The sequence below is a fragment of the Cervus canadensis genome, chromosome 17, assembly GCF_019320065.1.
Source record: "Cervus canadensis isolate Bull #8, Minnesota chromosome 17, ASM1932006v1, whole genome shotgun sequence".
NCBI lineage: Eukaryota > Metazoa > Chordata > Mammalia > Artiodactyla > Cervidae > Cervus > Cervus canadensis.
The window spans coordinates 41,849,482-41,872,058 of NC_057402.1; the positions used below are offsets into that span (position 1 = coordinate 41,849,482).

At 48.6% G+C, this 22,577-nt stretch overlaps 1 protein-coding gene across 10 annotated transcripts in view; it reads right to left on the minus strand.

The window, feature by feature from the left end:
* The window catches only part of ARNT2 (aryl hydrocarbon receptor nuclear translocator 2), a 181,788-nt gene that overhangs the window by 113,640 nt on the left and 45,571 nt on the right, over positions 1 to 22,577 (minus strand). For all 10 annotated transcript variants that reach the window (XM_043489619.1, XM_043489621.1, XM_043489622.1 and 7 more), the window contains 2 exons: positions 15,387 to 15,600; positions 10,036 to 10,249 (listed from right to left, as the gene is read on the minus strand). In XM_043489619.1, coding sequence (XP_043345554.1) covers positions 10,036 to 10,249; positions 15,387 to 15,600 — 428 coding nt within the window. The remainder of the gene's footprint in view (positions 1 to 10,035; positions 10,250 to 15,386; positions 15,601 to 22,577) is intronic.

The following is a 22,577-nucleotide window of genomic DNA, read 5'->3' on the forward strand; positions in this document are numbered from 1 at the left end:
TCCCAGGAGACGAAGGTGCTGCTGGTTCACAGAGCCCACTTACTACATCTTACCAGGGTCTACCTTCCAAGGTCAACTACACATGTGCCTTCAGCTTCACTGTTCATAAGACACTTTATAAAACCATGTATCATCTTTCTGAGGAGGAATGCTAAACTCAAGACATCAAAGAGCTTAACAAGGTCAAAATAGAGGTGGACTCAATCCAGGTGATTTGAGCTCAAGTTCCAGGATGGTTTCTGGAAACCAGTGATTCTCAGATTTCAGTGTGCATCAGAATGATGTGGAGGGTGGGAAAAAATACCGATTACTGGGCCCCTGGAGCTTCTGATTCAGTAGGTCTGGGGTTCAGCCCACAATCAATGTCTCTAACAAGTTTACAAGTGATGCTCACACAATTGGACCATGGACCACACTTTGAGAACGACTGTGCTAGACCAGGGGACCCTGGAGACCCCTGGGGAATCTGACTGTAGTCTCAAAGCTCTGACACCATCTACAAGTCATGTGACCCTGAACTGGGCTGCTGCCCTGTCTTCCCTCTGAGCTGGGCCCCCAGAGTTCACAGATGGACTGCTCTGCATGTGCTGCATCAGGCCAGGCCAAGGCTTTCCAGGCTTCTTTGTATCTCGATGCCTCAGAAGAAACAGATGCTTTGTCTGCGTTGAGGACGCGCTCCATCTATAGGAGCTGCTGGGCCTCAGCTGTGTGGTCCTGGGAAGCTCCCAGTGACGTCAAGCACCATGCTCCTCACCTGTGAAATAAGTTCAACACCACCACCCCCACCCCCGCCCTCACTCCATGAACAGAACTGCACTCAGGCCCAGAGAAGTGAGGGTTCTGAAGCCCATCTATGCAGCAGAGTCAGCAGAAAGCCTTTATAAAGTACCAGCGCCAACACCTTCCCCCAGTCCTGGGCAGGTGTATTGGTCACCTCTCCTCACATGACTGGGTCTAATCTGCAGCACGTTCCTACTAACAGGGTAGAAATGTGCTATAAGAATGTAAGATGGGGCTTCCCCAGTGGTCCAGTGGTTAAGAATCCGCGTGCCAATGAAGGGACACCAGTTCGATTTCTGGTCTGGGACGATTCCACACGCCTCGAAGCAACTAAGCCTGTGTGCCACAACATTCTAGAGACTGCAGGCTCTAGAGCCCATGCTCCACAGTGAGAAGCCACCACAACTAGGGAGAAGCCCCCAATCGTCTCAACTGGAGGAAACCCCGTGCTTAGCAGCGAAGACCCAGCACAACCAAAAATAATACGTTAATTAGCTAATTAATTAATTTAAAAAGGTAAAAGAGTTTGCTATAGCTATGAATAGTTCACTGTTGGGGTTGGGTGAAAAAGAAAAGTGAAACGAGCACTGAGTCCCACAGGCGTCGTCCCCTCTCGCAGACAGCAGGGAGACTGCAGAGCCTGTGTAACATCCTAACCCCTCCCAGGAGCGGTGTGATGACAGGTCCTCAAGCTGAGCTGGCTGAGCAGGCTTCCCGGGGAGCTGCTCCCTGTGGCCCAACCGTGGCCTGGCCAAACCCAGTGATCCAAGACTGAAAGCATCTCTGGACTTCGGCAAAGCTCTCGGGGAGATAGGGAAGCTTAATCACAGCTGATTGGGACATGTGAATCATGCACGGGAGCTTTCCTGCCAAAGCCTTTGGGGAGCAGCCCTGCTGGGGCTCGCCCCAGATTATCACAAATCATTTGGAACAGTTAGGAAATGGGGGTCCATTCATCCAACAGCAGCTGGAAACGCCTGTCGGTGATGAGGAGAGGCTGTGTCCCAGATGAGCTTTCTACTGCTGTGCAGAACAAGTATTTGCTGAATGAATGAATGAATGAATAAATACATGATTTAAATTTTAAAGCCTTCACTGAATTTGTTACAATACTGTTTCTGTTTTATGTTTTGATTTTTTGACTAGAAGGCATGTGGGATCTTGGCTCCCTGACCAGGGATCGAACCTGCACCCCCTGCATTGGAAGGCAAAGTCTTAACCACTGGACCATCAGGGAAGTCCCACATACATGACTTTGAAAAAGTAATGACTGGATAAAGAAAGAGAGGGAGAGAGGAAAGAAGGAAGGAAGACAAGGGAAGGAAAGAAGGAAGGGAGGGAGGGAGGAAGGAAGAGAGGGAGAAAGGGAAGAAAGAGGGAGGGAGAGGAGGAAGCAAAGAAGGGAAGACAGAAAGAAAAAGAAAGAAAGAAGGAAGGAGGGAAGAAGAAAGATAACCCAGCCTTGCTTATACCCTGTGCCTTTGGATACTTCTAACAACTGCAAAGTTTTTCCTTATATTAAACCAAAAGGCTGACCCAATTCTCTGAACGAAGGAAGAGCTGATCAGAAACAGAGCCACAGAAAAGGAAAGTGGGGAAAGGAACCGATATACTCAGTCTGACAAGTCCATGGATCCAAGCCCTTCCTACACAGCACAGTGCTCGAGGCCACTGAACAGGAGTCTCCTGTGTCTGCCAGCCAGGACCAGGGCTGTCCAGATTTCAGTACCCACAGGGATAGGGTCGGCAGACAGGCTTGGGGGATGGGAGGGGTCTTGGGCTACCTCATGTAAGACACAGAGAAGGGCTTGCCCCCTCTGTGCTCTCCTGGGCAGCTGGCTGCACTGCTGGTCCTCTGAACCCTACCCCTCAGGCGCATCCTGTTACAGTCACAGACTCTGGTACCACTGGGACCTCTTCTTGGTTCCTCTCCCTCCACAGTGAGCTGGGGCTCCGGTCACTCTGAGATCCATAATAATTATTTCTGTGGCCCCTCCCTCCATCAGACTTCTATCTGACCACTGCCCTCCTTTATACCTGACACTGGCTCCATCTTCAGCTCAGAATCCTGTCACCCCAGTGTCCCCAGCATTCCCGGTAAAAGGAGGTGCTCCCCATTCTCTGGGAGAACACCCACCCCTCCCCAGGAGCATCACCCTGAGCCTGGCTCTCCCAGCCAGCACCAATTTGCAGTCTGCCTGCTCAGCATCCCCCTCTTCCTTTGAGTGACTGCACTAACTTCCTCCAGGAAATCACATCTCCCCTGCTCTTGGGTCCAAGTGTCTTGGGTGGAGACGCTGGCCTCACAGGCCAGCTCAGCCTCCCTGGCCCCTGGAATCGGGCAAGGCAGGTGGTCCAAGCTGATCCAGGATAGCCAGTCCCAGGATTTTTGCTAGAAGTATTGAAAAGGCAACCTATTTCTGCTGGTGTTATAAAGCTTTGTTGTTCAGTTACTAAGTTGTGTCTGACTGACTCTTTGAGACCCTGTGGACTGTAGCCCTTTAGGCTCCTCTGTCCATGGGATTTTTCAGGCAAGAATACTGGAGTGGGTAGCCATTCTCTTCTTCAGTTTTGGAGATGAAGGGTATGTTTAATATCTTGAAGCTGGTAATGGTATCAAAGGTGTGGGCCTAAGTCCAAACTCATCAAATTGTATACATTTAATATGTGCAATCTTTGGTATATCAATTGCACCTCAATAAAGGTTTAAAAAGAAACAAAGACATACAGCTGATTCTCACCATTTGCAGTAGTTCTGTTCTGTGAAGTCATTGCAAACAGTGAATGAGCAAACACTGAACCATTGCTCCTAAGGGAGACTGAGGGTTACATTCCCGCCATCCTCTGGTCACAACACTCTTATTAATCAATGGACGGACGTAGAGTCTTATTTTCTGTGTTTCTATTTAAAGACACCTTCTTTAACACATCTTGATTCATAACACTGAACTCACAGTCAACAGCACTTATGACTCATGCCTGAACAAGGTTTATCCAACACATGTCTTCTCTCTGGGGGGCACACTACAGCCCTGTGCTTAAGGACATTAGAGCGACTTCAGCACTGCTCTAGGGGGTCACGTTAAACAGCAAAGTCACCAGCAGAAAGCACAGAGACCAAACATCACAGCACAAAACACGAGAAGAGCACGTGTTTCTAGTTACGGGGGCTGAGACCAGAAGGCAGGGTGTCATCCCGTGTGACCCTGGCCTCTGTGCCAGTCCTCAAATGACCTCTAACACTTTGTGGGTACTGATGCTGGGGTTACAAGTAAATTTTGCTACTATCAAATTCATCAACACCAAATGTGCGAATAACAGACTAACTGTGCTTTCGTTCAGTTCAGTTCAGTTCAGTACAGTTGCTCAGTTGCGTCCGACTCTTTGCGACCCCATGAATCGCAGCACGCCAGGCCTCCCTGTCCATCACCAACTCCCGGAGTTTACTCAAACTCACATCCATCAAGTCGATGATGCCATCCAACCATCTCATCCTCTGTCGACCCCTTCTCCTCCTGCCCCCAATCCCTCCCAGCATCAGGGTCTTTTCCAATGAGTCAACACTTTGCATGAGGTGGCCAAAGTATTGGAGGTTCAGCTTCAGCATCAGTCCTTCCAATGAACACCCAGGACTGATCTCCTTTAGGATGGACTGGTTGGATCTCCTTGCAGTCCAAGGGGCTCTCAAGAGTCTTCTCCAACACCACAGTTCAAAAGCATCAATTCTTCAGTGCTCAGCCTTCTTTATAGTCCAACTCTCACATCCATACATGACCACTGGAAAAACCATAGCCTGCTTTCGTTAGCAGGGTTCAAATCACCTGGATCCTTCTGAGCCTGAAGCTAATACACCCCTTTCAGTTCCCCGAGCCAATGAATTTCCTTCTTCACTCAATCCCCAGGAGTTGATCTTCTGTCACTTGAACCAGGCCGGTTCCATGGCTGCTCTTTCCTGTTGGCATGGAGGTCTCTGGGAGGAAGGCACTGGTGGAGAGACTTTCCAGGTTTACATCCAGAGTCACTCAGCATGAGACGACAGATCCCTTTGACCCTCCTACCAAGACAAGTTCTCACAAGGAGCTAGGTTCTTCTTGTGAGTAAACATTCCTCAGCAGGATCTCCCTCAAGCTACAGCCAATCCAAGTCCTGGAGAATGAATATGCTTTCTCTATGGCTCTTCTTTTTCCCTTTGGGAACTTTGTTGATTCGAACCTAAGAAGCTGGATGTGCAAAAATCTCCTGGTCACTGGCTATTCAATTTCAATCTATTGGATACTGGCCATTGAGAATTCCTTTATAGTTTTAGTCAGGCTTCCCAGGTGGTGCTAGTGGTAAAGAACCCACCTGCCAATGAAGGAGACATAAGTGACGCAAGTTCAATTCCTGACTCAGGAAGATCCCCTGGAGGAAGTCATGTTAACTCTCTCCTAGAGAATCCCATGGAAAGAGGAACCTGGCAGGCTGCAGTCCATAGGGTCACAAAGAGTCAGACACGACTGAGAGACTTGGCATGCACAAAGTTTCAGTCATTTCTTGACCTCTTTTTCCTGCTACTCAAAATCCACTTATATAACTGTTCAGAGAGAGAAAACTCCACCCTTATTACATGATGCATGTCTCTGTGTAGCATTTTTAAAACAATATTTAAAAATAATACTTAAAATATAATTTTAATTTTCATGGAAAGCTAAGATTCAATTAACTTTTTCTTAGAGATCTGAAAAGATTTCCCCACTTACTTTTGATGTCCTGTGTCCTGCATAGCTCTTGGGTTTCCAGGGCCAATGTTGCCACCCTGCCCACCAGGCTGAGACAACCCACAGAGTTCATGGGAACGGGGCCCAGAGGGGCCTGCGGGTGTGGCCCTGAGCCAGGAACCTGGTGGCAGCTTTTAGCTCCTCTTCTCCAACCTCCTACCATTTCTCCAATCAGTAGATTAGGTTCTATACCGGGGCCTTGGGCAAGAGGGTAGAACAGAGCTGGAAGGGGCCTAGCAATGTCCTGGGCTAAGATAAGGAGAACAAGAGGCAGAGAAGAGAGGGACCAGCCAAGATCGCAGAGCGCAAACCAGCAAGCGGCTCCCAAGGCCCTCCCAGCACTTTCTCTATGAGCAGTGCTGCTCCTGCCAGCTGAGGGCTCCCCCAGCCCCTCCTCACATTGACAAACCCCAGCTTTTATTCACAGACAAGTCACATCATTGCACTGGTCCACACCACTCCATGAGATGGTTGGATGGCATCACCAATTCAATGGACAAAGAATCTGAGCAAACTCCAGAAGATACTGGAGGACAGGGAAGGCTGGTGTGCTGCAGCCCATGGAGTCGCAAAGAGTCCGACACCACTTAGCAACTGAACAATTCCATGATGCCTGGTTTCCATTCTAAGGAGACTTTGTGAATCTTCTGACCCACTCTTTGTCATCACTCCTCCAGCCAGGGGAAAATTTCAATTCCACAAAGAAGAACTCCCTCATCACCACCACCCCCAGTGACTGCAATTCTGTGCAAGCATTGTTTTTCTGGGATCCTCAAGTCAGCATGGGCGTCTGCAGGCCCCACTGTCATTAGGCGTCTTGTCCCCCGGCTGCCATGCACACGCAAGGCCCCACATGCTCAGTCCAGGCCGCCCTGCAAAACCTATGTACGGAACAGGGACTCTCTACTGACTGGGAGGCTCAGAGAAGGGGAACTTCATTGGGTCAAGTGTGCCAGGCTGCCCTGGGTAAACCAGCCCCACCCCAGCAGTCCTTGCCTGGCTCCTTTCCCCCACACCCTGCCTCCCACCCTGACACTCCATCCAACGGGCCATGTCACCTCTCTCCGGGCCTGAAACCCACCATGCCTAAGGACAGGAGGGTTGAGAAGCCCTAGTCCAATCACTGAAGGCATCATATCATCCCTGTGGTTTTTTATTACTAGTTTTCATTACATCTGCACTTTGGCTGGCTACAAAGCCCAGCTCCTGTCCAGTCCTTGGTCCAGCAAAACCCTGAGGCCAGTGGCAGCCTGGCTGCAGTGAGCTATCCCAAGCTCCCTACACTGGATCAATGTGCTTTTACGTTGTGTGTCCTGGGAGATTCACATTGCACCCTCTCTGGTTCCAGAAGAGACCCAGTCCTCTTCACCACCCTCTCCACCCCACCTCATGGAGCCCAGCCACTCAGGGTTCACTGGCTCTTCTCTGGCGTCTTGGAGGACTCACTCCACTACACTGGCTCTGGCTGCCAAGGCCACCATCCAACGTCCACTCCAGGGACCTTTCTTTCCAAATGTGGTTCACGCTGCCCCTTTCAACACTGCCACACACATTAAGACTTCCCACAGACAGAAGTGTCCACCCAACTCTGGCGAGCTGGTTTGTTAAACCCTTGGTCCGGAGACTGACCTGCCTTTGACCATCACTTCCCCCACCCACTGACTGCTCCAGCTGGGTCTCCTGACTGCTTTCATAAGCCACATCCTGTGTTCAAATACTGGAGTCGGGGGGGGGAAAAAGACAGCTCTTTTCAGGGAAGGTGATTTCAGCTGTCAAACCAGCACTTCCTGGCTGATGTATTCTCCCTTTCACATCCCTTCCAAGATCGTTAACTTCCCAAGGCGTGTCCCCTGTGATGTCTGTAGGGAGTTCTCTCATTCAGCCCCAGCTGTGCGATGGCAGACCATGTCTTTCTCTGAGTCTGTTTCAGCACCATTGTTTTACACATACGGAAAGCTCATCCCCGCACATCATAGAATCAGTCCACACACCTTAATCCTTCATTATCTTCCTTCTTTGTGTGTGTCATTGATAACCAACACTGAGAAAATTACTATTATTGTTCAGACAGCGGTACTCCTGTCACTTTTTAAAAACATTTTTAAAATTAATTTTATTGGGGTATAGTTTGGTTTATTGGAGTATAGTGTAGACCCAGCTCATCCTGAGTGGTGAGAAGATTGGACATGGGACTCCTATCCAGAGATTTGGGCCCTTTGGAGGGAGGGGCTTCCCCTGTGGCTCTGACGGTAAAACACCCACCAATGCAGGAGACCCAGGTTTGATCCTTGGGTCGGGAAGATCCCTTGGAGAAGGGAATGGCAATCCACTCCAGTATTCTCACTGGAGAATCTCATAGACAGAGGAGCCTGACGGGCTCTAGGCCATGGGGCTGCAGAGTCAGATGCAACTGAGAAACTAACCCTAACACAGAGCAGGAAGGTGGCTGTCTGCAGCCCAGGAGAGAGCTCTTACCAGAAATCAAACCTGTCAACACCTTCATCTTGGACTTCCAGCCTCCAAAACTGTGAGAAAATAAATGGCAGTGGTTTAAGCCACCCAGTCTGTGGTGTTTTGTTACGTCAACCCTAGCGGACTACTACAGTATAAAAGCACTGCCTCACTGCTCACCAGGCTTCTGCTGAATACCTACTGTGTGCCGAGCACTCAGTGAGGTACTTTAGGCAGACACGGAAGAAAATGAGGCTCCAGTGGCTCTCGGTGTGGTAGGAAGAACACGATACACAAACAGATCTGTCATAAAGCGGAACGTAGAGATCATGGTATGAAGTGTTAGTTGCTCAACCACATCCGACTCTTTGCAACCTCATGGACTAGAGCCCCCCAGGCTCCGCTGTCCATGGAATTCTCCAGGCAAAAATACCGGAGTGGGTGGCCATTCTCTTCTCCAGAGTATCTTCCAGACCCAGGGATCAAACCCAGGTCTCCTGGATTGCAGGCAGGTTCTTTACTGTCTGAGCCACCAGGGAAGCCCTATCATGGTATACTCAGCTCTACTATAATGGTTTTTTTGAAAAACCAAATCTTGGGACTTCCCAGGTGGTCCAGCAGTGAAGAGTCCACCTTGCAATGCAGGGGGACACGGGTTCATTCCCTAGTCGGGGAATTGAAACTCCACAGGCCAAAGAGCAACTAAGCCTATGTGCTGCAAATATTGAGACTTCAAGCCATAACTAGAGAGTTTGTGCACTGCAACGGAAGATTCCGCATGACACAATGAAGAACCTGCATGCCACAACTAAGACACAACACAGCCCAATAAATAAACAAAATAATTAAAAATGCAATTCTGCTCCAGTGACACTGATACATTGGGCGACAGTTTGATCAGAATGTGAATTTTGTGTTTGCTTATGCTTGATTTTATCTGTTAAGAAGTACTACATGAACATAGAAACTGCACCCAGCTGAATACAGCCACACAGGAATTCACAAAATGTACACAGTCTGGCACACAGAAGCTGCCTTGATTTACCACGTCTGTTATGAGCCACAACTATCCACATATTAGGTTACAGTTCTTGATTTCTGCCTGATTTCACATGATGGTCCTTGGACCATTTTCACACCAACACCCAAGTTCTGAGGCTCACTTACACAAGTTAACTTCAAGTTAGGTTTCAAGGTCAAGTGCCATAAATTTCTTAACCACTTAATGTGTCAAGCCATGCTCCCATTTTTATTAGGTTCCTAGTTTTGTTCTTATCTGTCCCTGACAAATTTTTAGTGTCATGTCTAGCCCACTTTCCCCTCCCAAGCCCTGTGGTTTTTATTTCATCATTTTGTTTCTTGCAGTGATTTTTATAACATGTTATTTTGTGGTATAGCAGAGCTAACTGTATTTAAATGTCTCAATAAGAAATTTCACTTCCCATAAGTAAAGCCTGGAAAATCAACACCTACAATTAGGTTCACAAATAATCACACACTTGAGTGGGTTGTGGCTAATGTGTCAACAATGCCTCCTAGTGGCAACATCCCATAATTGAAGGTAAAATATAGGAAAAAATCATGCATTAAAAATGAATTTTTAACATGCTACAAATAAATGAAAAAAATTAAAAAAAAAAAACATGTTACAGGATAAATGAAGCTACTAAACAAGCTAAGTCAAACATGTCCTTCACCTGTAGGCAACTTTTTCTGACCTCAAACTTCCTCTTCCTGGTATTTTAAAAATTTATTTAACTGGAGGATAATTACTTTATAATATCGTGATAGTTTCTGCCATACATCAGTGTGAATCAGCCATAAGCAAACCTGTGTCCCCTCTATTCTCTACCCCCCACACCTCCCTCCCTACCCCATTCCTCCAGGTTGTCACAGAGCACCAGCTTTGGGTGCCCTTCATCACACATCAGACTCCCACAGGCTATCTATTTTACATATGGTAATACACTTGTTCCAGTGTTATTCCTCGGTATGTTTAAGGAAAGATTTTCTAGGGAGAAAGCTTCACGGAGAGAGCAACACTGACCTGTCATTGAGTTTTCTGAGGTGCACAGCTGCTCTCTCAGCTTCTCCACGTCGTCAGGATGTACCTGCTCATAGAGGGTGCTCCCAAACCACTCTGACTGGGGTTGATTCAGCACAGGGGTGACAGAGTCGGACACGTAAATCACTCTGCCCGTCTCAGCTGCCACTACAAATAGAAACCCATCAGCCGCTTCGAGGATGAGATGCTTCAGTTCCTGGGAAGAGAAGATCACCATGAGGACCCGACACGGACGAACCCAGGTCAAGTAAACAGTCTCATCAGCAACCTTCAACTTTCATTCAGAAGCTCATTATGATACACAAATGCTTTTGGGAACTCTTTTTTTTTTTTCTGGAAAATGAGCTTTAAAAGTGCACAAGACAGACTTCCCTGGTGGTACGGAGGATAAGATTCTGCCTCCCAGTGCAGGGGACATGGGTTCAGTCCCTGATCCAGGAAGGTTTCACATTCCTAGGAGCTCTAAATCTGTGCGCCATAACTCTGAAGCCCATGCGCCTAGAGCCTGTGCTCCATAACAAGAGAAGCCACTGCAATGAGAAGCCCTCACACCACAAGGAAGAGTACTCCCTGCTGTTCACAACTAGAGAAAGTCTACTCAGCAATGAAGACCCAAATAGACCCAATGTAGCCAAAAATAAATGAATAAGTTATTTTTTTAAAGAAGTTTGGAAAGCTCATACTAAGCGCTAAGAAACAGCTGTTCCAAACACTGTTAACTGTCTTTAACTAGTCCTCTTTTTTATGATTTTTTTAAAAAATGTGGACCATTTTTAAAGTCTTCACTGAATTTGTTACAATATGCTTTTATTTGGCCATGAGGCATGTGGCATCTTAGCTCCCTGCCCAGGGATCAAACTCACACCCCCTGCATCAGAAGGTGAAGTCTTTATCACTGGACCACTAAGGAAGTCCCTTAACTTGCTCTCTCTTAAGGAAAGAGGGAATTCCCAGCCCAAGGGAATCAGAAGGTATTGGGTCACAGAGGTGTGAATGGCCTCTCCTAAATATTCAAACTGCAGTCATGTCACTGGAGCACAGGATGGTCCGGGAAGGGAGGGGAGGACCGTGGGACAGTGGGAGGAGAGAAGGAGAGGCCCCAGGAGTCCCCCCAGCCACTGCCTGCCATGCTGCCAGGGCTCTCACTCCTCTTCTCTTCCTTGCTGAGCTGAAGGCTGGCAGCAGATATAAGGGCATCACTTTACATTGTCTTATCTGTGAAACTCCCAGAACTCTGTGACAGCCGACATCTAAACAGAATCCCAGGGGAATCCCAGGAGGTGGCAGGGATACCTACACTGTCCGTGTCCCTTGGCGGTGAGAAGAGAGTTTAGCTGTGCCAGCCCTGGAGTCACACTGACTCACAGAGCTCATGACTGTTGGTGCCGGCAGGAAGGATGAATGGGTGGCAGGAAGCCCTCAACATCCCAAGAGGGATGCAGAGCTGGCAAGATCAACTTTGTTCAAATGAGATGCCTTCTCTTTGCAGGGCCTGCAGGCAGCCCAGGTGCAGCTGTCTCCCCTGTCAGTCTCATGTCAGGCTCAGGGGCCCTTTCCTGCTGAATGCAAGGGGCTCCGTCCTTGCAGGACTTGGGGACCAACTCTTCCACGTGCGCCGGAGTCCACAGCCAGCCTTCCATGCACCTCACACACTGCTCAGGCCCCAAAGCAAAAAGGGATTCTTCTGATCAGCAGTTGGCAAACAGTTCTTACTGGGAATTCTTTGCTGTTTTGTTGTTTAATCACTAAATTGTGTCCGACTATTTTGTGACCCCATGGATTGTAGCCCGCCAGCCTCCTCTGTCCATGGACTGTCCACAGACTGAACCCACAATTCTTATATCTCCTGCATGAGCAGGCGGATTCTCCACCACTGAGCACCTGGGAAGCCCCAAATTCCTTGCTTCCGTGTAATTGCAGGTGGGCGTCCCTGGTGGCTCAAGTGGTAAAGAATCCATCTGTCAAAGCAGGAGACTCGAGTTCGATCCCTGGGTTGGGAAGATCCCCTGGAGTAGGAAATGGGAACCCACTCTAGTATTCTTGCCTGGAGAATCCCTAAGGACAGAGGAGACTGACAGACACAGAGGAGTCCATGGGGTCACAAAGAGTTGGAAATGACTGAATGATTAAACAACCAACAAAAATTGTATGTGGAAGCCCTGCTGTAACAGAGTAAGGGCCACCTGTGTGGAGCCTGGAGCATCCGGCCCCGCCCCGTGCCCGACCTGAGGGCGCCCAAAAGCTCAAAGACTAGGAAACATGAGTCAGCTGGTGAGCAGAACCCAGGGAGGTCTCCGAGCCCTCGGCTGAGTCAGAACTCTAACATCCTTTGCCTGGGAACTGGGTGCGGAAGCAGGCTATACAATCATTTTTTAAAGAAACGTTTATTTTCCCCCTTTGTCTTGCTTCGCACTTCCGCTGTGCCATCCCTCTTGATGATGACTTAGTTCAGAAGACTGGGTCAGCGGTTTTATTTTCAGTGTTGAGATGGTCTTCCCAACAGGAAGGACTGTAACACATAAAACAGGTTGTCTGGGAAAGTAGAGAATTCTGTGTCTCCGAAGGAGAGGAAGTGGACAAGTTGACTCCATTTATGTTTTCACAGTTTCAGCCCTTTTTTAGGGACTATGGGAAGGGCTTATGGGCCAGAGCTCACCATCCTCACGGGCCCCTCTTTCTACACCCTCGCCTTTGGTTTTCATCTTCTGGGAGCACCCCACTCATGACCAAGGTTCTGTGCCCTGAATCCAGAAGCAGCCTTGCCCCTATCCTCCAGTTAAGCCAACATGAAGGTCTAAAAGCACAGATGGTGGAGTCAAAGGAGACCACCAACTCCAGCTCTTCCACTTCACTGTGCAAGTCTGGGCTCCCGATGTAATATCTTTGGCTTCTGTTTTTTTTCATGCTTTTTTCTTGGGGTAGGGGGGCAGATTTTGTGAGGTTAAATGAGATCTTGAATGTGAAGGACTTAGTAAGGGCTTGGCGAACAGTAGGTACTTAACACATGTGGCTGTTGTCATTATCAACAGCCTACCAAGGAACTGAGAGATGAATAGGGGGAGAGGATGCATATGACCTGCATAACTGCCTTCTCTCTTCTCTCCATTTTCTTTCTTTTTTAAACAGCATTTAAAAAAATATATTTATTAATATGGCTACACCAGGTCTTACTTATGGAATGTGGGATCTTCAGTTGTAGCATGCAGACTCTTAGTTAGGGCATGTGGGATCTAGTTCCCTGACCAGGGATCAAACCTGGGCCCCCTGCATTGGGAGCACAGAGTCTTTAGCCACTGGACCACTAGGAAAGGCCCTCCACGTTTTTAATCCCCAGTCACTTAAAGGGATTAATGTCAAATATGGACCCCAACAAGGTTTTTATAAGGATTAAAGAAATGTAGAGGAAAAGCCTTTTACCAACCCCAGCGGTCAGGACGTGCATAATGCATTTCTGTCTGCTGACCTGCCAGCTAGGCTTCCCTGGTGGTTCAGGTGGTAAAGAACTTGCCTGCCAATGCAGGAGACCCTGGGTTCAATCCATGGGTTGGGAAGATCCCCTGGAGAAAAGCATGGCAACCCACTCCAGCATTCTCTGCTGGAGAATTCCATGGACAGAGGAGTCTGGCAGGCTATAGTCCATGGGGTCACAGAGAGTCCGACATGACTAAGCAATCAACACTACTTTCACACTATCCACCAGTTAGTCATCCTTCATTCCACTCCAGCCCCGTGTTAAACACTCTACTCTGCTTCCTCCCTTACCTGTCTCCACAACCCTGCCAGGTGGGAGCCATCGCTGTGTTAACCCTAACCCTTTTACAAAGGTGGAAATGGGTTGGGCATTCTGCCCTGGACTATTGTGTTCCACGGCTCCCAGCGAGGGTCTCCCCACTGCCACACCTCTTCACACCTTGGGGTGAAGAGCACATGGGCACTGGGATGACAAAAAAACCCTTGCTAAAAAGTCTGCCGCACAGGAATTCACGTGAGCTCCTCTTTCCTTGCTCTTTTTCTAAACCTAATGCTTAGATTCCTCACTCCAGCAAAACACACAATTCTGTCTCTGGACACACCTCTCACCCTTTCCTCCAACGCTCTGTTCTCACTGGTTTCCCAAATCTCCCCATGTAACCCCTTCCTCTGCTCTCTTTCTATGCAAATGTGGGGCTCCCTCCCAGCAGGCCAGTGCTGACTCTGTCCCGGGCAGCCCCTGACGAGCCTGAGCACTTCTTCCTGCCTGTGTCCCTGACAACACATCACTTCCCTGTCCCCCTGCCAGCACCAAGTCCATTGTCCCCTTTATCCTGCAGAAGCCCTCAGGGTCAGGAAGGCAGAAAGCTCATGTTTGTCCACAGATGAGCGAATACAAGCTGACAATGTCTGACCAGCACGGGGAAGAACAAGGACCCAGAACACAGGCCTTCCAGGGCGTGGAATGGTCAAGTTATAATATATCAATACTTCCCACAGACCACCTTATGGGTTCACTGTTCCAAAGTCTGCAAAGGCTAGGATAGCTGTTAAAATACATGGTTCTGGGGTCTGACCACCCTGTGTCAACCCCTGGTCTGCACTGAGCAGTAGACACTTTCAAAGCCTCCACTTCTTCATCGCTAAAGCAGGGATGAATAACAGCAGCTTCCTCCTTGAGCAGAATAAGGATTCAGTGAAATCCTGCCCAGAAAGGACATGACTTCAACTGGGCTCAGGGCAGAGGCCGGCTACGTGCTGGCTGGTAAATCCTGTCACTATGATTGCTGCAACATCTACCAAAACTTTCATCATGATGACACCGTCATTGCTAGTCTAGCACAGAACTGGGTTTGCTGGCTTTTTCCTGGGTTAGCATATGCTAAGCACAATATCTCTTTTTGCTTTGTTTTGAGTGATGTCCTATTAAGGTGGTTGTTGTTCAGTCACTTAGTCGTGTCTGACTCTTTCACAATCCCATGGACTGTAGCCAGCCAGGCTCCACTGACCACGGGATTCTCCAGGTAAGAATACTGGAGTGGATAGCCATTTCCTCCTCCAGGGGATCTTCCCAACCGAGGGATCAAACCTGCATCTCCTGCACTGGCAGGCAGGTTCTTTACCACTGAGCCACCAGGGAAGCCTGTCTTATTAAGGTACATGGTGGGGAAAAAAAGCAGAGGATGCAAAATCAGAAACAGAGTCCCCAGAAGAGAGTTTCCCGGTGAAGCGTAGGAATAAAATTTCCTGCCTTCGTCCCCACCTCAGCCTTTCGGTGACGCCATCCTTCTCACCGTTCTCTGCCCTCCCAGGAATGTAGTTCCCAGGGGAGCAAGGAGCACAGACGAGGGTTGAACGGGTACCTGCTCTGTCAGGAATGAAGGCTTGTAGGCACCATCCGTGGACTTGTTCCCGGTGCCCCGCATGGACTTCATGTGAGAGACGGCCATGCGCAGGATGGTGAGCTTGTCGGGCTTCCGGGCCAGCGCGCTGCACGTGGGGACCATGTCCGAGAGCTCGGTGATGTACTGAGTCATCTTGTTCCGCCGCCGCCTCTCGATCTCACTGTGGTTCTCTCTTCCCGAAAGCACGAGACCAGGGTGGGGGAAGAGAGACGGATCAGACCAGGGCTTACTGTCTAATGGGGTAAAACGGCACACCCCTAACACCAAGTCACCAGAAGACGAACTCGTGATGGCTCATTCAGTGCCTTGTGTGTGTGTCGGTGGGGTATATGGTTGCTTTACAAGCTGTGTTAGTTTCTGCTGTACAGCCACGTGAATCAGCCACATGTATACACATGTCCCCTCCTTCTTGGACCTCCCTCCCAACCCATCCCCCATCCCACCCCTCTAGGTCATCATAGAGCACCAAGTTGAGCTCCCTGTGGAATGCAGCAGCTTCCCACTAGCTATCTGTTTTACACATGTAGTGTATATATGTCAATCCTACTCTCTCCATTCGTCCCACCTCCCCACACGTCCATTCTCTATGTTTGCATCTCTATTCCTGCCCTGCAAATAGGGTCATCTGTACCATTTTTCTAGATCCCACATAAATGTGTTAATATACATTCCATACATATATGATATGCTTTTCTGACTTCACTCTGTATGCAGGCTAGATCCATCCACATCTCTATAAATGACCCAATTCCGTTCCTTTTTACGACTAAGTAATATTCCACTGTATATATGTACCAATCTTCTTTATCCATTTCTCTGTGAATGGACATCTAGCTTGCTTCCATGTCCTGGCTATTGTAAATAGTGCTGCAAAGAACACTGGGGAGTGTATGTCTTTTTGAATTATGGTTTTCTCTGGGTACATGCCCAGTAGTGGGATTACTGGGTCATATGGCAGTTCTATTTTTACTTTTTTTAAGGAACCTCCATGCTTTGGAAACATCTTAAAGCAGCTTCTGGACACCTTAGGAAGATTCTGTCTCAGGGCATGGGGTGGGAACAGACTTCCACAGACACCTCAGTCTCATCTCTAAATATGTCCTCAAAGCTTCCACTGTTCCCATGTACCTAGGTATTAATATTTTTAAATAAGCATAAAGCATGAAGACATGACCCTTCAGGCGTCCAAACTGAACCAAACACGCTTTCCAAGTGCACCCACGAATGCTAGGCTTGCACGAATATCCACACACACATTGAACGTAATAGTTACCACCGACTTGAACAAATGGTTTACTTTGACCCACAATGAGAAACACATCTAGCCTCCTCGCCATTCCTGGTATCCCTAAGCAGACAGCCATGCCATAGACTCACATCCCATCACACTGTGAACAAGCCCCTGCTCTACCGGCAGCACATTTCCTACAGCCTAGTAACAGAATATGTGTACCTGCTCTGTAACAACGGAGCCAGCTAAGAAAAACCCAGCGCTGCCAGGAATTCTGAAAGCGACACTCGGTGATGTGTTTAAGATGAAAAACGAACAGAAGGGACAGGAAAGTGTTTCTGTCTCGAAATGAGCACCTCTAGGCTTGACAGGGAGTAACAGCCAGCCCAGTTCCACGACACTGAGACGAAGCTGTCATGTGGGGTAAAAGAACTGTCTAAAAAGACATCATACGTCTGCTGTGGGATTTAGGGTTTCACGGGTGCTCATAGGATGAGGGTGACAGTGACAGCAAGAAAGGAAGAGCCCCGGGCAAGGCTGCCTCACACACCGCTTGTATTCACGGGACTCTGTACACCCTGCCCTCCAGGCCAGGAGCAGATGCCAAGTGGGCCTGATTGCGGGCAGGTCTCACCTGAACATACAAAGAAAACAGGGGGAGTGACACTGTGGTGAGGGAATTTCCCTGGTGGTCCAGGGACTAAGACTCGGCCCTCCCAATGTTGGGGGCCCGGGTTCCATCCCAGGTCAGGGAACTAGAGCCCACATGCCTCAACTAAAAATCCTGGGTGACACAACCGAGACTCTGTGCAGCCAAATAAATAAATATAAGTAAATAAATATTAAAAAAAAATAAAAGACTGCAGTGAGTGGATCTGGGTGGCCTGGTGAGCACCTCTGTATTGAAAGCACTGAGCCAGGTGCCCAAAGAGGATAGGCCAAAGGAACCAAGGCATGTCCCGCTCCTGTCCTTAAGGAGCGAAGCGTTTGGTCAGGACAGTAAAACATCACCCTGAAGAGTGGAAATGAAGGCAGAAGTGATCAAACGCTCTGAGGGGCACATGGAAAGTGAAGCCCACAGGAGAGAGTAAGAGAGGAGAGGAGGAGGTGGTCCTGGGGGCGACAGGGGCTGAGAGGGTGGGGGAGGAGCTGAGAGGCAGTTGGCTCTGACCTGGCAGCAGGTAAAGGGGGTGCACTATGGGAAGAGTATCAGTGGGATCAAAGAAAGGGCTGGAATTGGGGTGAAGCCTTTGGGCAGGAGTAGACAGGCCCTCAGTTCAGTCTGTGTGCTGTGATCCTGCAGATATTCCTAAAAACGCAGACCCAGACCTTCCTCTCCACTCCTTCAAGCATGTCCCAAATACACAGGTTAGAGTCCAAGCCCCCTCCCTCCCCGCTTCCTGCTAGTTACCACGGCGACCACCCCAAGGCAGGTCTAGGGCATGTCTACTTCTGATCCCATTTCCAAAAGATCCATAGACCAATTTGTTTTCTAAAACATCTGAGAAGAGTCTTTGTGAAGTTCTTAAAATGGATCTAAAGCAATTTCATCATCATGATGATTCAACCCAACTCATGAGAACAGGTGCTTGAAGGAGACATGAGGACAACTGTTTAAAACAGTATCGATTGGCTAATGCAGAAAATGCTCTGCTTCATGAAACAAGACTAAAAGAGCTACCAACAGAAGGTCAAAATGAGGAAGAGCTGCAAATTACCTAGCAACAAGATCCGATAAACAAGTGAGTGTAGCTACTGAATCTATTAAAATATATATAAAATATGTATATATGTGGTTTCATTTTGAATAAAATACATATATATATATGGTTTCATTTTGAAGGATCACAGAGGCAAGAAACAGGAACAATGCCATCTTGTGAAAACAGAAGGAAGTGTCTCCAGGACCAAAGCCACCTCCTCCACAGGGTGCAGAGTGATGGGAATCTGCTTGGAGGGGTTGCAGGGGCGGCCTGTGAACTTAGCATCTGAGTTCCATGGGCCCCACATGCAGCATCGATAAAGCAATGAGCCCCTCTGCACATGGGCACCAGGGTGGGGGCCTTGCAACGGTGACCGCTAGGGACACAGCACAGCATCAGCCGTGACCCCTCCGCTAGGACCAGAGGACCCACTGCCTGGCCCAGGAACATGGCTACGGAAGCCAAGAGCAAGGAGGAGGAGCTGCGGCTGCATGCTGCCTCGCGCTTCTCTGCCAACTCAGCGTCCGGGGGGTCTGCGAAGGGAAACCAAAGAGTGGGATTCAGGTCCATCCCACACTGTCTTCAGGAATGTCCTTTGTGGAGGAGGACCCTGGGGCTCAGAGAGGGGCTGATTTACCAGGACTTGAACTCAGCTCCCCAGCAGAGCGTTGTCTGGTCCCAGAGTCAGAGCTGGAACTCCAGGGAGACAGACAGGCAGAGACACCTAAGGCTCAACGGGGAAGAGAAGCGTGGTAGCTTCTACAGACACAGCTTGGGGCTACTTAGGCCTCCAGAAATGATCCCCTCTTCCCCACAAAGCCTGGGGCTATCCAGGACCGTTGGCTTCCCCAGTGGCTCAGAGGGTAAGGAAGTCGCCTGCAGTGCAGGATACGCGGGCCACTTCACATCAAGGTTAATCTCTGCAGGAGAACAGAAGGAGCTGGGGTCACTGAACAAGGAGAGAAGGACATCAGAATTGAAGCCAATGACATGAGAGCCAAACAGCTATGAAGAGGTCACTGATCCAGACAGGCCTGATGGCAGAGGACTGTCTCCACGCGACATAGCATTAATCCCACAGCTTCCAGCCCTAATCTCAGCCCCAACCCACCGAAACGACAAGACTGTCTCAAGCTATCTCCCCTGGTAATTTGGTTCGTCACAGGCTACACTGCGTAGGTTCTACCCAAGTTCTCTGCCAGACCTCTCTGGTTCATAAGAACTAAGGCTGACAAAGCCACTATGGAGAACAGTATGGAGGTTCCTTAAAAAACTAACAACAGAGGTACTATATGACCCAGTGGTACCACTCCTGGACATACACTTGGAGAAAACCATAATTCTAAAGGACATACGCACCCTGATGTTCATTGCAACACTATTTACAATAGCCAGGAAATGGAAGCAACCTAAATGTCCATCAACAGAGGAACGGATAAAGAAGATGTGGTACCTACATACAATGGAATACTGCTGCTGCTGCTGCTAAGTCACTTCAGTTGTGTCGGACTCTGTGCGACCCCATAGACGGCAGCCCAGCAGGCTCTCCCGTCCCTGGGATTCTCCAGGCAAGAACACTGGAGTTAGACGGCAGCCCAGCAGGCTCTCCCGTCCCTGGGATTCTCCAGGCAAGAACACTGGAGTTAGACGGCAGCCCAGCAGGCTCTCCCATTCCTGGGATTCTCCGGGCAAGAACACCAGAGCGGGCCTACTCAGCCATGAAAAGGAACAGAACTGTACTATCTGCAGACAGGGACGGACCTAGAGGCTGTCATACAGGGCGAAGAGAGTCAGAAAGAGAAACACAAACACTGTATGTGCTTGCAAAGTCGCTCAGTCATGTCCGATTCTTTGTGACCCTACGGACTGCAGCCATCCAGGCTCCTCTGTTCATGGGGATTCTCCAGGCAAGAATGCTGGAGTGGGCTGCCGTGCCCTCCTCCACGGAATTGTCCCAACTCGGAAATCAAACCCACATCTCCTACATCTCCTGCATTGACAGGCTGGTTCTCTAATACTGCTTACAAGTGAAATCTAGAAAGATGGTAGAGATGAACTTACTTGCAAGGCAGAATTCAAGTCACAGATGCAGAGAACAAACTTACCAAGTTTGTTAATTACCAAGGGAGGAGGGGAGTGGGATGAACTGGGAAATTGGGATTGACACACATACACTACTGATACTGTGTATAAAACAGATAACTAAGGAGGACCTACTGCACAGCTCAGGGACCTCTCTACTCAGGGCTCTGTGGTGACTGAAGTGGGAAGGAAATCCAAATAGGAGGCAGAGACGTACAGTGACTCACTGTGCTGTCCAGCAGAAACGAACGCGACACTGCATAGCAACTACATCCAATTTAAAAAGGAAAGAAAAAATCACAGTAAAAAATAAAAGGAACGAAGGCTGTCGAGGCAGGGAGAGCGTCTGGAAAGGCTGAGAGTGCTCACAAGGGTGTTTACTCGGCAGTGTCAAAGGCTCAGCTGAAATTCTCCTTACTCTAAACACAGTCCACACGGCCAAGTCAGGGTGTCCCCCACAAGGTGACTGATAAGATGAGGGTAATCCTTGGTCCCTCCTGGCCGTCCTCTCTGCATCAGAAGTACTCTGAACATCCTCCACCGTGAAACAAAACGCCTGGCTCTCTAAGCTAAGATGCACACTGAGAATTCTGTGAAATGACAATCTTGTTCTTTTTTCTGCCGGGAAGAAAATAAAGGACACACCCACATTGCATGTTTCCCCCTTATCAATGGGGTTATGATGGTCAGAGCTCTAAATAAAAGAGGGTGGTAAATTCAGGGGAAAAGATGAAAATACCATTACAACCCAGAGAGACAGAAAAAAAAAAATGCCCACAAGCATAAATACTGCACAAAACCAAGAGGAAAATGTCAAAATGGGTGTGATGAAAAAGGAAAAAAAGGGATCGGGATGGGGAATACATGTAAAACCATGGCTGATTCATGTCAATGTATGACAAAACCCACTACAATATTGTAAAGTAATTAGCCTCCAACTAATAAAAATAAATGAAAAATAAAAAAGAAAAAGGAAAAAAATTCTGTGAAAATCTTCCTATCGTGGATAGCTTTACTTTTAGATAATGTTGGCAGTTCACTTGCGAAACCCTGCAAAATATCACAACTCCTTAGGAACTAATGCAACCGGGTTCGACCATGTCCGAGGGAACAGTTGAAAGTCATACAGATTAAAGGTGGAACACAGGGAAGCTCAGAGACGGTCCTCAAAAGGTGAAGGGTGAAGGAAGGGGTGGAAGAGAGGCTAATAAAACCCATCCAGGTCTTTTGATTCCAGGTTTGTAAACGGCCCCATGCACTATAAATAAATTCAGAGCAACAGGTATGAGAACTCCTTCCAAGACCTTCTGAGTCTTCTGAGAAAGGATGCAGAATGAGTAAGAACGCAGCAAAAAATCAGGGTGATAGCACATAGCAACAAAAATGAAAGGTTTGGGAGTGAGCACTTGGGTGTTCCTAAGATATAAACTCCAAATTTAGAGACTTCCCTGGTGGTCCAGTGGTTGAGAATCCGCTTTCCAATGCAGGGGACTAGGGTTTGAGCCCTGGTCGGGGAACTAAGATCCCACATGCCGTGGGGCAACTAAAGCCCATGTGACACAACTAGAGAAGCCTGGGCACCACAAGGAAGACCCAGCAGAGCCAAAAATTAAAAAATTTAAAAAAAAAACCAACATTTAAGAACATCTCTATTTCATGTGTCCACTCTTCTGTTTTAATGACCACTACACAATACAGGTGGCCCAGCAGTAAAGAATCTGCCTGCCAATACAAGAGCCACAGGAAACACGGGTTTGATCCCTGGGTTGGGAAGATCCCCTGGAGGAGGAAATGCCAACCCACTCCAGTATACTTGCCTGGGAAATCCTGTGGACAGAGGAGCCTGGTGGGCTATAGTGCATGGGGTCACAAAGAGTCGGAAACCACTGAGTGACTGAACAACAAACTGCTCAATAAACTGTCCCCTCTGGTCTTCGGTTCCTCATCCCCAGTCTACTCCTTGGCCCCTGCAGACCAGCTTCTGTCCCCAGGTTGCCCGTGACTTTGTGTGTGGGGAAGGGAGCACCTTGGTCAGCAGAGCCCTGTCCTGCATGTCCCAGCCCCCAGAGCAGCATTACCAGCATGTGGGAGGGAAGCCTGAGACCTGAGGACGGTGAAGCAAGTCTCGGGCAT